Here is a 15,046-nt window from a genome sequence, read left to right on the forward strand (position 1 = left end):
CACACAAGAAGACTTTCGGCTCGCTATATATTTAGAGTGCCCCCATGCTGCAAAGACACTATACATTTACTTCTCCGAGATTCCAATCCGGGCCCTTCGGTATCGCAGTAGGCACCCCTATCCACTATATCGTCTGAGCAGCGTATAAACTAATAAATTTGTAAAGTGCAATCTGAAATCTGAATACAGCCGTTCTCCTTGTATTTGATTTGTTATAGATCGGTTCGTTCAATTGTTATCTAGTCGAAATAGCTAATTTGTAAGTAAAACAAACTGTAGGAAAGCCAAATATCTTTAAAAAATGGTAATTTCGGATTTTGGGGTTTTCAAATTCTCTACACTTTTAACTTTCTGAAAATACTATTCTTTAATCTCTATGAAAATTAGAATTGTAAAAAAATCTAGTTTTAATTTGTCATCGAATACTTTGATAAATGAGGATTTTTACATAAAAAGGCGTTTTTCTGCAAACATGATTTTTTTTTATACTCCATGTACGTTTCCTCAAGAGCTACTGCTCACAGATCTCTAAAATTTTTATGGCTTATTTATTATGCTTCCTAATATTTACTAAAATGAGCTTTTTGTGATAAACTAAGAATTTTTTTTTTCGTGAGAAAAGTGCTAAATTGCCTTGTTGCTTTGAAGATTAAACTTAGAATCTTACATAATGTTAACAATAAGTGTATGCAGATTTCTAATTTAGTAGAAACGAAAATGCTTAACAGAATTATACGATGATGTTAAGTTAGAGACTCCAGAATAAGCAGTAAGTTCGAGATATTGGAAAATAATGACTTTTTATTGCAATGAAATATTAAATTGCAATAAAAGGTAATTTGGTAGAAACTGATTTTGAGTTCAAACCCTAACCATACGTCTACGTAAGTCTCGTTGATGTGGCTCTCTAGGTTGCTTAATTATATCTAAATTAAGCAACCTAGAGAACTGGCGGAGTTAATGCAAGTTGTGATGGAAACTGGGCAAGCTAAAACTACTAGAATTTCTAAAAACCCCATTTGCAAAATATTTAATCTATTCTAAATACAGAAGTGATACTCGAAAGAGCAGAACACGATCGTAGACAAACAAATATCCGAAACTTTATGATACCGTAATGGTTTGTCAAAATCATGGACAAATTATCTACCTTAGGGACTCTCTGAAATCGTCAGATACCACAAATAAGCACTTGGTTACTCGGAACAGGGCGATTTGCATTTATATAAACCATTCACCATCCTCTTTCTAAATTATACGCCCAGCGATAACTGATGAAGGATTCTGAAATTCGAAGATAACGGGCTATAGATATTGTAAGAAATATGGATACCGAGAAATGGCTGTGTGTTTTGTTAATTGATGAATCTAGATTTAGCATTCGCTGTAGTTGAATAATCAATGAATTTTTATCTGTTGTTAGGTAAGAATCCGCAAAACCCTTCCTTTACACAGAAGAAGAATTTTTGTTTGAAGAGGAAAATGCCCTGTAGTACTTTGCGAGATTAGAAATAGCTCATTCATGGTAGTAAGACACAAGAAAGATAATTAGGGACCTTTGATCCGAAATTCTTTTTATTTTTATGAATAAGATACTTGTCCACGCAGATAGTGAAAGATAACAGATATGCTTGAAGATCAGATTATGGACTTCATGGTCCAATCCAAATAATTAATTAAAATTTGGTAGTAGGTACTTAGAACACTGAGCGAGAATGCGTTTTGCTGGCTGCCAACCACCTCTGCTTTATCTTCCAGAGTTAGAACATGCTAATATGCTCTACACTAGGAGTGAATAGGGATACTGCAAGAACTGCTGAATAATTCCATTTATGTCACATATAGGTGCTGTGATTATAGCAGTTCACCGGGAACGTTCATTGATCCCGTAATCGCTTTGGGTACATATTTGATTACGCTTTAATTATATTCGAAAGTAAAGTAGGCATAAGTCACATTAAAACCCTTCATTTGGGAACATAGTTATCATTAATTGTAAATGCAGTCGTCAAGAGTAAGTAATGGCAGTATTTCATTAATTTTTAACCTTTAGATCTTCCGTTTTCTATTTCTTCTGCTTTTTAACGAGACATGCGTGATATTTAGGAATTGAAAAATACTTAGTATGCGAAGGCGGAACTGTATTAAGAGACATCACATTTGAGTGCAAAATTCGAAAGTAAATCACACGCCGCATTTTTGTCTCCCTTCTTTACCGTCATTCATACTTCTATTCATTCAACAACATCAAGTTCTCCTAACGAGATTTTTACGGCTCTCGCGTGCGGTTTTTAACTCACGAAATTCGTTCGAGTTGACCAAACAGACGCGGTGCAGCGAAAAGGTTAACGCAAATTTCCTGTCGCTGTTAGAGATAAATGTTTCGGGAGTCTATGTGCGTTCATGTGTGTGGTCTTTCTCTGCCGCCATATAGATGTCGTAGACCCATTTGTTGTCGAGAAACACACTCCGTGATACGAATTTGTGTTCGTGTTCATTTATAAATATTGAATGAAGTTAAGCGGAGTTAATGCAAGTTGTGATGAAAACTTTTGTTGTGCAAGAGGACCTTTCCTTTCACTCTTAGCACGCGAGCACACAAACGGCATGCTACTGAAGTTTTCAACATGAATTTGTTTGATGTGCTGCCAACAATCTAATAATACGTCAGTCAAGTCATTTATTGACAGCTTTAAAAATCTGCATTGCTCTTCAAGATGTTTTTCACTTTTTATTTAACTTGCTTACTCCTTGTTTTTTTTTTTTGGGGGGGGGGGTCAAGCAATAAAATTAATTTGATATTTTTTTATGGGCCTCATTTTTTTTAATGTCGCTAAGTGATAAATTGCCGACGCATAGTGATAAATCGCTGACGGCACTCCTAACAACAATCGTGTAACTAGGTCATTGGTTACGAAAAGAGCTGTGAGTGGGCCGCCTATTAACGTACTTTCTTCTTTCTAAAAAATTGCAAACAGTTTTTGATTTACCGATGACTGAGTTGATGCTATATCAGTCTTCCAAGAAAGATGAATTCGGATATGTGAAAGTGTGTACAACATGGAACTAAATATCAGTGAAAGTATTTGGAGGTGCAGTCTGAAAAAATTCAAGTGAACAAAAAAACATACGCTTCGATACAGTGGCTCCAGGATAGCTTCTGTAATAGCCATTATTTACTATTAGACAAAGGTTGATTAAGTGGTTATGAAATAGCATTTTTACTGCAATGTTAATGAGGCAGCCATCCGCTGGGCTGAATAGGTGTCTCAGCCATTAAAACCCATTATCAGAACTATTTATGATTTTGAACTGCCCGATTTCCTCCCTGGATATCTCCTTTAACGACAAAACAAAGATGACATGTATATTGAATGTTGAACCATTTAGCTACCGTACTTAGCAAGCAAAACGTCGAAAAAAACATTGATACTTTTATTCTGAATTCCAGCTTTAAGCTTAGTCTACCAACTTCTTCTTTTGTAGAAGGGAAGGAAGAAATTCTAAAAATAATCAATTTTGCAGTAAATAATCTTCATAGTTTCAAAGGTATTTGTACTTGGAACAATTAAAAAAAGAGAATTATGAGCTCAAGACAAAGTTCACCAGAAGTAAAATAGACAATGCCAGCAATAATTTGAACATCATCTGTAAAAACTTTTATTATTCTCTAATTAAAAAAAGAACTTAATTCATTTACTACTCATTGTGTTTTTATATCTAAAGCTACTATTAACAAACTTCATGCTTTTCATGAAAGACCACATCTATCAAAAGAGAAGAGAAATACGCCAAAATGAAACGTAATATTACCAAAGCAACAAACTTGTGTTTGGCGCAGATTTAGTCAAGAACTCAATCAGTTTCTAGATACCCTCGAAATCGATTAAGTTCTTGACTAAATGTGCGCCAAACACAAGATTGTTGCTTTGCTAATTATATTGTTGCGTTTTTCTTTTCTTCTGACACCAGTTGTTACGTTATTTTCTTTTCTTCACGTTAAGTACGGGGTTCGTAGATTTGGAGTGAATAACGACGACACTTGATGAAGTATCGAAATATACTTTATTTAGCCAATATTAATCAGGGCAGCTCCAATAACACTTTTTACAGTAGTCGAAGATCTACTATAAACACGCTGGAACAATCAGCGACACAGCCTTCACACTGTCAGGCAATAACGGTGGAGACAGCTTCCTGCAAAGCACCCGACTCTGCTTGGTTGTTCTCGGAACTCCACGTACTCTCGAGACTCTCCACACGATGCACTCGACGATACGCAAGAGTATAGCTCTCGACTCAGCACAGTACCAGCAGGGTTTATATAGCTTTCGGCTTGTGTTAGAGAACATTCTGGGCTAAACCGGTAAGAATTCGTTCCAGAAGGTTCTCCAACCGTCCATGGTATATGGCTAATTTTGTCGCCAAATGTAGAACCCCTGCCTTCCTTTGCCGTTTTTTATGGCAACCCTAAAACTGCTTTGCGGGGAAGCCATCTCACCGCGCCTTGACATTTCGTAACAATATGTACTATATCTATCACTTAATTCTAATAATACTAGGTTTGCAAACTTATATGCACATCCCAAATTTTACAAGCACCCTATTAAATTCAGTTTCACTGTTAATGGGACAAGAAACCATAAGATGAATTTCGATTACGGTTTATCAGTTAAACTGAAGAAGATCTGTAAACTTATTTTTGAAAAGCTAACGAAGAACACCACTACACCTGGATCATTTATAGCAACTTGCCTATTATCAATGCAGTTAAAAATCTCAAAATAAGTAATGTCAGTTGATATGTCTTCGAAAATCTATATACTTCTCTACCACTTCAAGAAATTTATAACAGTCTTTTAGATTTTACAGAGTTTTTCTCACATATTCTTAATGTTTTAGATTTTTTTTATCTGATAACGGGCACTTGCCTGTTCGACACTGGCCAGTCCTAAGGGCATAAGTGGTGGAAATTTGATTGTGGAAGCACCCACTAGGCGGCCACCCTTTCCCCCTCTGAAGGCAAGGATAGTTACAGCCATTTCTTCTCGGGAATTCGAACCCGGACCTTTCGGTAGCGTAGTCGGCTCCTCTAACCACAAAACCGGTAAACTGAGTTACTTGCTTTTTCACAACTATATTAAATTTCAAGATACTTTATTTCTACAAGTCAGTGGTATCCCAAAGGGCTCGAATTGTTTATCTCAGCTGTGCGGTGTATATTATTTCGTAAAGAATTAAAATTTCTTATCTACAAAAATTTGCCTACATTGATGATATTGTTACGAAATTTAAAGACGCGGTAAGATAGCTTCCCCGCAAAGCAGTTTTAGAGTTGCAATAAAATGGCAAGGGAAAGCAGGCGAGAAATCGCCCATTTGGCGGCAAAATTGCCGATATACCATGGACGGATGGAGAACCTTCTGGAACGAATTCTTACCGGTTTAGCCCAGAATGTTCTCGAACACAAGCCGAAAGCTATATAAACTCTGCTGGTCCGCAGTCAGTTAGAGTGTGTGTGCCTCGTCTAGAGTGCGAGTTAGTTAGTATCGAATTGGTGTCTTGTCTAGCGAGTCAATCCCTGCGAAGCCGATCGAGTTGACTGCCGAGCAGCGATTGCCGAGTGGATCGTCGAGTGCACCGAAAGAGTCTAGTAGTGTATCGCGGTGAGTGCATCGTCCAGAGAGCGTGCTGAGCTCCGGGAACGACTGAATCGAAGAGTCGGGAGCTGTGCTCGTGTGTTGTCGAGTGCATCGCGAGTTGTAGCGTGGAGAGTCTCGAGAGTACGTGGAGTTCCGAGAACGACCAAGCAGAGTCGAATACTTTGCAGGAAGCTGTCTCCACCGTTATTGCCTGACAGTGCTGTACCGCTGATTGTTCCACTGTGTTTATAGTAGATCTTCGACGACTGTAAAAAGGGATATTGGAGCTATCCTGATCAATATTGGCTAATAAAGTGTGTTTCGATACTTCATCAAGTAGTGTCGTCATTATTCACTCTAAATCCATACGAACCCCGTACGAACGTGAAGGAAGAAATTAACGTAACAACTGGTGTCAGAAGAATAAAAAAACGTAACAATATAATAGGCTTTAACAATTTTAATCTCATTAAAAACAGCAGTATTTATCCTGCATGACTGAAATTAACAAGACAAACTCAAATCAATTATAGTTAGATTATCTTGATCTATGGATTGTCGATCTAAAAGAATTAAGGCTTTGTGAAAAAAAGAAGAGAGATCAACTTTTAAAATTTACTAACTGGTTTTCTAATACTTCCAAAAAGTTTTAAATAATACTATTAATAGTTAAATAAAACCTAATTAAATAAAACCTATTAAGAATATTTTTACTGAAGTAGAAGAGCAACAAAAGAAAATCTTATCTTAATACTTATATAGGCATTTTAAATGAACTAGCCTATGACCTGTGAAGTTTATCTAACGATATGAGAGGCAGTTTTAAAAATTTTAGGAGAGAGGTATGGATGTCTGAGAAGAATATCATAGTGTATAAATCTAAATAGTATATTCTTTTGTAAAACTTGTATGATATTTCTATTCTTTCTTTGACTTTCTTTTCTAAAAGTCGTTATTATCTGCCGATTAGCGTGAAGTTTATTTTTTTTTTAGCATTTGTTACTTAATTTCTTTTTCATTACTTGACCAAATTTATTCTTTTAAAGTAACAGTTTTTTTTTTTTAATTCTGATTTTCTCCCCCAAAGCTATATGTTCAAAATAAAAATTTGGAAATATTAGCCCCGATTGCACATTCCATCGTCCCCTCTTCGCGCAAGTAACATGCTGTTTCAGTATACGACAGCTGCATCCCCCAAAAAATATTTTTCGAATTCGTTGAAGTCATATTGATTATATTTGGGAGAAAAATTAAAAATTAAAAATCTTATCCTTTGTCGAATGGCAGTAGTATGAGAACAGATTTTGCGCTAAAGTTGTAGAGGAAATAAATTAAAAAAACTCTCACGTTTCACACAGTTTTGACAAAGGTTGTTTCAAAATTCTCTTCAGATATCAAATCCATGATCTTCTGATACATGATTACTGGCTCTGTATTTTATTTTGTGATGGCGAGATTGTTCATATTACTAAAAATAACGCATCTGCTTCAAGGTATAGAAGAGTGACTGAATAAATAAATAAAAAAAAAAAAAAAAAAAAAAAGGGGGAGGGAAAATATAGGGGGTTAAGCTAAAAAATATATTTCCTTGAGTTATAACGCTCAGCAGGAAAATTAAAAAAATCTTTATTACTGCTTGTTTTCATAAATAAGTTATTATAAAGATTTGTTTCATTTTTACGAATAAAAATTTTTATAAGTAGAAAATTAGTACTATAAAAATATCAAAACTCCATTTAACTGCACAGCCCATTAGATTCACTGTAGAAATAATTACTGCTGGCCTCAAGCATTTGCTCCTTGATAAATTCTTCTGCATAAAAATATAGCGTATTCCTTTCACTTTTTTATGGATTATCAGAGAAAAGCCGACATCCTTCAGGAATCTCTTTCAGAAACTAAATATGGAAACAACGGAAATCGCTCAAGTTTGAATTTTAGGTCTGTGGTTTTCAAAACTCAGACTACTTTTAACAATAATCTTGACAAAAAAAAAAAAAAAAAAAAAAATGCACGTACTGTTTATGCCGTGGAATGTAAGGTACGAAAGCTTAATTAATTGCAACTAAAATACTTGAGAATCATACAAAATAAGAATCCACCAGTCCATATCTTGCCTCAATTGAAAACGAAATAGCTGCGCATTGGCTCTGTTTTAAATGTTTCCTGTAGTAACAATGTCATCAATATACATACTATGTATTTTTCAAACCCTTCCAACAAATAATCTGCTAACCACATTGCCCTGATTATTCATTATCAACTTTCTCTAGTACGTTATGTGTACGACGACACGGTGCTATCAGATGAAAACTATTTTGTTTTCGATTATAAATTATGCAACTGGAAGGAAATCATATTATGAAAAATGGAAGAATAAAAAGGAATGAAGTTGAAACAAGTTTTCCAAATTACTCGTGTATGGCACGATAAATATTTTGCTGTGAAATCATCAGTTAATAGGAATACAACGCTAGCATTCTTTTATTCACATTCATATATACGCTTATATCTTGTATTCTGCACTTTTCCCATACCTTTATTTTGCACATATTGAAGCATTTATATCTCTTTGCTGCAATCACTGAATATTTCTATCTTTTTTCAGGTCTGCCGCATGGGTGCAAGCCGCCTCCTTTGACTATGCAACACCCCTGCAATACACCACAGAAGCCACGCACGATGGCTGCCGTGTCCCCTCTGCACCAAGTCGTACCTCCACCTCAGCCTAACATTCCATCGTACGAAGGGGGTAACCTGGCCTTCAACGCAACGTCCCGAACATCGAGCTTTGCGGCAGCTCTCAGGAAACTTGCGAAGCAAGCCGTGGATCCTGTCTCTGGTAAGTTAGCGTCACGCCCGCGTGGATCCATCCACATCCCCCCGCCCAATCTGAAAAAGAATGGAAACAATGTAAAAGATTCAGTCAGCAGATAAGCGTCAACCCTCATCCACTTTATCCAGACTCTCCTCTTGAAGCGAATTCATTCGTCCGCAGAAGGGCAAATGCGTTGTTCGAAATTGCTCGACAGGGTACCAGGGGAGGAGGTGAATGATAACGCTTTGTCTCCTACCTCTTAGTTTTGGCAATATTGCTCTTCGAGTGCGGAGAGGGAGGTGATTGTTTATCTCTAACATCGAGTGTGCTGCATCTTGATGATACTAAACCGAAGCTAATTCGAAATGTTTACTTTCAGTAGGTTAGTGGAGTTGCTGTGTTGATTGTTTTATCTGAGATTTTCTCGTAAATGTCGATTTAAGTAGTATTTAAAACATTTATTATTAGTATCATTGTAATAATGTCTGCTAGCAGACTGTATGATTCGCCGTTATTGCTTTTAAAAACGCTGCTTTAACTTTCATTAATCCTTTATCTCAATGGTTTCGTTAGCGTCGCTTGAATGTATTATGAAATTCCTTAAAAGTCTATATATATAAAAAACATGTATATCTTTATGCCAAATTCAATAAAAATTATGATAACTAACAACTTCATTCCACCCCACACTAATATAGTGACTGTGAACGTTTGTGGAGTCTGATGATGGATGATACGAAGTGTTTTATGAAAATACCAAACACCGAAAACAACAAGAATGACGTCACCGTTAGTATGGGAGCTTGGAAATACGGTGTGACCCATTTCAGTGAATATCTTATATGAGTTTTAGAAGTGTAAAATTAAGAACTGCTAAAGGGTTTAAATTAATTATTCTAAATTTTTCATAGAGTGTGAGAAACACAAGGATGTAGAATAATTAAGCATTATAATTAAAAAAATAAATAAAAATTTTTCTTTCAACATTATTTACTTTTTGTAGTTTTTAACATTAAGATTTGTGGAAATATATTTACATTATGTTTTTAAAGTAATAACTGACAAATGGCAATTATTCCTTAATTTAACGTGCTCTATCTCTGCAACTCTTGTTAGAATTTCGAATCTTAACTCTTTAACTGCTCGCCGAATATTAATTAGAACGTATTCTACATTTTCCCTATGCGCGTATGAATAAGTTTTACGTAAAGTTTAGATAATGCAAGCAGTAATTTGAAGTCAGTTTATCTTTGAATAATTTGTCATAATCTGTTGCCAATTTAACTTATATTATATTTTAGATCATCAATATAGATAATTCTCATATGCTTTGCCGTTATTGGTAACCACTCCATCTCAACTTTATTTACTTTTCGTTCTTAGTTACTGTATAAGGTATTTCTCCCGATTTAGGTCTGTTTCCGCGATTCCTGTTTGCGCGAAATCGGAGAGTACAGTCCCTTTCCCAAAGTTCCTCAGGAGATGTCAGGATGAGTCATTAAGAAGAGCTGGGCAGTTCCTTTGTGAATAAGTTAGTATCGTCTTGACATTGTTAGACTGAAGACGTGTCTTAGTTTAGGCTCCTCTCGAAATCTTTAGTTTCATTCCACTTTAAAATCTTTAGTATTAGCGGTTATTTTTCGTATCTAAATCAGTATGGATGTTTTAGAGATTTTTGAAACTAAAAGGAAAAAGCCTTTAGCCCTTCACAAAGGTTATCAATTTTGAATTCGGAATAGAAATAAGGAAAATGCAGTCTATTGGATTTGCATAAATGAAAAACTAAAAGCTGCAAAGGCTCAATTAGGACCAAGGAAGAAGTTGTTTTAGAAGAAAAAATTCATTTATGTCAACCTGATACAGCACATTCTTTAGTAAAAAAAAAAAAAAAAAACAAATATTTGTAGCAAAAATGAGAGCGAAAGAAGAAAATGTTCCACTTTCTCAAATTTACAATGAAGAAGTTGGAAAACTATACAATCAAGGCTTTGACATATTAACCAATATTCCGCAGTTTTCAAGTGTTAAAACAGCTCTATACAAATCTAGGCAAAGTGCCGAAGGATACGATCGAGAAGCTACATGTATGGAAGATTTAGAAATTCCTAATGAATTATTAGCAATGGATGATAACTTTAGTTTCTTGTTGTTCGATGATTTAAAAGTTAGCCGAATTTTGGTATTTTCAAGTAAGAAGGGGAGGAAAGCAATGAAACAGCGGCAAAACTTTCTTTATGGATGGGACTTTTAAAAGATGCTCAAAGCTTTTCTCTCAAATTTATACTATCCATGTTGATATTGGAAGTACATCTAACGAGATTAATGTTGTTCCTGTGTTGTTTTGCTTACTTCCCGATAAGCGAAAGCAGACTTATGAGAGATTATTTCGTTTAATTAAAAATCTTATTTCTGATTGGGATCCTAAAGAAATTGTGATGGATTTTGAAATTGCAGTTATAATTTCGCTGAAAAATATTTTTCCTTCCTTAAATATAAGAGGTTGCAATTTCCACTTAAATCAGTGTCTGTGGAGAAAGATTCAAGACTTGGGACTTGTTAACGAATATAGGCATAATGAAGAAATTAGAACTCATCTCAGAATGTGCGCGTCCCTTGCATACATACCCGCGGAATGTGTCGATGATGGTTGGCTGTGCATACAAGAAAGTTCACCTCGTAATGCAAGATTAGAGGCATTTTATGATTACTTTGTTGAGCAGTGGCTTGAAAATGACGTCGTAAGTATACAGATGTGGAACTGCAATGAAAAATTGCACAGGACAAATAATATTGTTGAAGGATGGCATCATAAATTAAATTCTGTTATTAGGAAAATCCATCCTAAAACTCTAGAACTGATAAAATTTTTGAAAAACGAAGCTAAAGAATGTGATTATTTTATAGATCGTCGTTATGTAAATTTAGAAGGGAAAAGAAGGAAAACAAGTGTGGTCAAAAAAGAGGAAAGAATCCGAAGTATTATGCAAGAATTTTACTCATCACAAAATATAAGAAAGTGCTTATTATCTCTTTCTTATCTACAAAAATTCGATTAAAACATATGAAAATTTTCTCTAAAAATATCTTAATAATATTTTTTTTTTTTTTTTTTTTCTAAAGGAAAGTGGCTAACACAACTTTTAAACACGCCAGTATTTTTACTGCCAGTCCTAAGCCTGGAAAAGTGTGAAAGAAAGTTGAATTTTCTCTGTTATTAAATTGATAATTTTAGTTATAAGGTATTTTCTGCCTCCTTTCCGCATGCCTTCGTGATTAATTGGAAGCATACTCGGACGTGTATTCGAGAGGCCTAGGGTTCGAGACTCGGGGAGGGCACTGCATATTTTTCACGTTTGCTGCATTGATTAAACCTAATAACGTCACACTGTAATCAAATTTATTAAATTTTCTAATCGTAGCATGCATTTTAAGGGATTATCAGAGATTTCGAAAGCACGAATTTTAAGGGATTATCAGAATATCGCAATATTCGACGAATACTGATTTCTCCACTTTTTAAATATGCAGCGTCAGAGTAAACAAAACTCGTTTGATATTTGCCTTAAAGAAGGTGATTGTACTTACTCTTCAGTTACAACTGTTGAACCAGTGTTTCTGAAGTTTTTAATATTGCCACCATTAAATTGCGAATCGCATTTACAGTTGGAATTGAAAGTGACTCACAAAGTACAGTTTCTCTTAAAAAAGAAGCTAGATGAATATAGATTTAGAAAAAAGAGCATTTTAAAATGAAATAATATCAAAAAAGTTGATAATAATTAACAATTTCATTATATACAAATACAGATGTGTATATAAAAATAAATGATTTAAAATATACTCTTTAACTATTTATATTTACTGTCAATAATTACTAACAAGTATATACACATAATTAATTATTTTAAATTAGTATGATAAATATATACAATCACTGCTGAATCGTGCGCTCTGCTTCTGGAATTTCTGAATTAAATCTTTGAAACTAACAAATTTACCTTTGACAATTAATAAATTTATCAATGGTAATGTATTTGGATATTCCGTATTCGTATTTGGATATTCCGATGAATTCAAGTAAAGCAAGTCCATTCAATCGAGATTCAGATGCTATATTTCTGAATTAAGACTTTGACAATTTACAGCTAGGAAAAAAAAGCTTCTTTTGGCTAGGACAAAGCTTTCTCAGAAGCTGCCTTGATATTCGAGGTATATTTTCTTCTCATCTGCCTTTCTTTTCGCAACGAATATATATTTTGAGATTTTATTATAATTTACCTTTATGCAGAATTTCGGAAGAATACTGTTTTTACTTTAGGAAACGATCTTTTAGTTCATTGCCAAAATCATCGCAGAGTTTGAACATCTCTTCCCTTTTAAATACAGTACTTCATTTATGCAAAGATATACAAAGACTCAGACTTCGTAAATATCTTTCGATTATTTCTTTTAAAAATTCTTTTTTTAAATCTTAAAATTTTTTGCTTTCCTACGTTTCGGAAGAGGCCAACGCCCAGTCGGTCCCCCATTATGGAACCCCTTTGGAAGGGGTTAATGAAGATTGATGATTTCGCGCAAAAAGGAACGTTTCTGACAACCGCGCAAACAGGAAGACACCATTTCTCCCGCGTTCTTAGCATGCCTTTGTGGTGTAATGGTCAGCACGCTCGACGTGTATTCGAGAGTTCCGTGGTTAGAGTCCCAGCAAGGGCATTGCTCATTTTTCATCTTTCCTACTTCGAAATAAAATGTCTCTACAACTGTAGCTTCTATTTTATTAACTTTACCTCTGTTTTAGAATGGATGTTACTACTCCTTTCTTTTTTCAATAATTATTTCACGTAATTTATAATACATTAGAGATTCATTTTGCAATTTATTGTTGGGTAGTGTAATTCGTATGTGTTCCTGTTTCGAAAATCAGAACTTCCTATTTTTTGGGCTTCAAAAAATAATATAATTTTTCTGCTCAAAATATTAGTGTCTTTAGACTGGCAGATTTTTAAACTGCTGTACTGAAGGAAATGATTTTTAAAATTTTATTCTTCATTTAATAAAATACATTTGAGTAATAAATTTTGCACTAACAACAGAAGCGTATTTTCAAGATAAGCGTATTAGTTCCAATATAAAATATCTCACTTGTAAAATGACATGTACTTTTTCACAAGAAAACAAAAACAGCTAATGAAAAAAAAAAAAAAAAAAAAAAAAAAAAAATACAGCTTCTGTTTCGCGTAGTACACCGTTCGCCTGATTTAATGGACTGACAATTGCCTTCAAACTCTCAATCGGAAATCATTTTATCATCTTTATAATTCCTGAGCTGGAAATGGTAAGATGAACACTGATCTGAATCCGTTACCTCACATATCTGTGGTACGACATTACTGTATATTTTGTAATCGTTCTTTGTTCGTGGCAATATAGTCAAAGGACGACTTGAAGGTAAATCTGTCTGTTAATCAACCTGAAATTGGCCGGATACTAAATACTGAAATTTTCATTTGTCTTATATATATATATTCAGCTGTCGAATATCGGGCAGCTACTGAATTACATCGGATGGGCCTGTGTGTTGTAATATTCAACTTGTTGCTCCAGTCTCATGAGCAGAGTCACAATTCTTTTTAATAACCATTCGATTCAGATATTATAATGTATTTCCCCGCTTTCCAGCGTGCCTTCGTGGTGTAACGGTAGCACGCTGGGCCGGTATTCCAGAGGTCCGTGGTTCGATCCCGGCGAAGGCGATTGCTTATTTTTCATCGTGTCTGCTTCCAATTAACCTAATGACTCTACAACATGACTGACAGTTGCTGCAGTAAGATATAAATTCCAGCCGGCTATGTTTAAATCCGTATTAAATTTATATATGAGAATTTTCTGTGCCTCATCTCGAAATCGATAGCAACATGTTATTCTTCTGAAATAGAAAATAAATTCTCTTTCATGCCGCATAATATATATATATATATATATATATATATATGTTGTATGATCTTAAATTCATTTAGTGCGAAAACAAGTTACTACTACTTGCGCAATTTCTGCAAAGTTAGTTAATAATAATTTATTTCCTAAACAATATTGATTAATTGATTATATTATCTCCTAAGTTTAATTAAAGTATAATTATTTTAAAAGAGTGAATCCATACTGGTAAGTTATATTTTGAAAGATGTTTTGAAGTAACTTGAAAGTAAAATGTTATTAATGTTTTAACGGGGACTGAAATTAAATCATCATGAAGAACAAAATTTCATATATATATATATATATATATATCCATAATAAAATGTGAAACGTTATCTCAAAAAATTAATTTGCCCTTTTTAATGACATTGACAGATTATGCGATTGATCCGAAACTACAAAAATTTGCATAGCTTTTTGATTTCAATATAGCTTTTAATTTAACCGACTGCAGGCTAACGTTTAAGAGGTGAAAAAGATCAACTTTTTAAAAGGGAAAGGAAAGAGTTTATAAAATCTGTATTTTCATGGATGATGAGACGACCCTTTTAAAAGATCTATCATTTTAATTTAACGTTTGTGTTCTATTAAACCCACGAGCATTAGATCC

The 15,046-nt window shown here is 34.3% G+C and overlaps 1 protein-coding gene across 3 annotated transcripts in view; it reads left to right on the plus strand.

Moving 5' to 3' along the window:
- LOC118188610 (uncharacterized) overlaps window positions 1-15,046 on the plus strand; it is a 236,205-nt gene that overhangs the window by 157,837 nt on the left and 63,322 nt on the right. For all 3 annotated transcript variants that reach the window (XM_035359100.2, XM_035359098.2, XM_035359099.2), the window contains exon 2: window positions 8,251-8,484. In XM_035359100.2, coding sequence (XP_035214991.1) covers window positions 8,251-8,484 — 234 coding nt within the window. The remainder of the gene's footprint in view (window positions 1-8,250; window positions 8,485-15,046) is intronic.

Source organism: Stegodyphus dumicola, chromosome 8 (genome assembly GCF_044657685.1).
Source record: "Stegodyphus dumicola isolate Sdum_Otavi_A_Nest chromosome 8, ASM4465768v1".
Lineage (NCBI taxonomy): Eukaryota > Metazoa > Arthropoda > Arachnida > Araneae > Eresidae > Stegodyphus > Stegodyphus dumicola.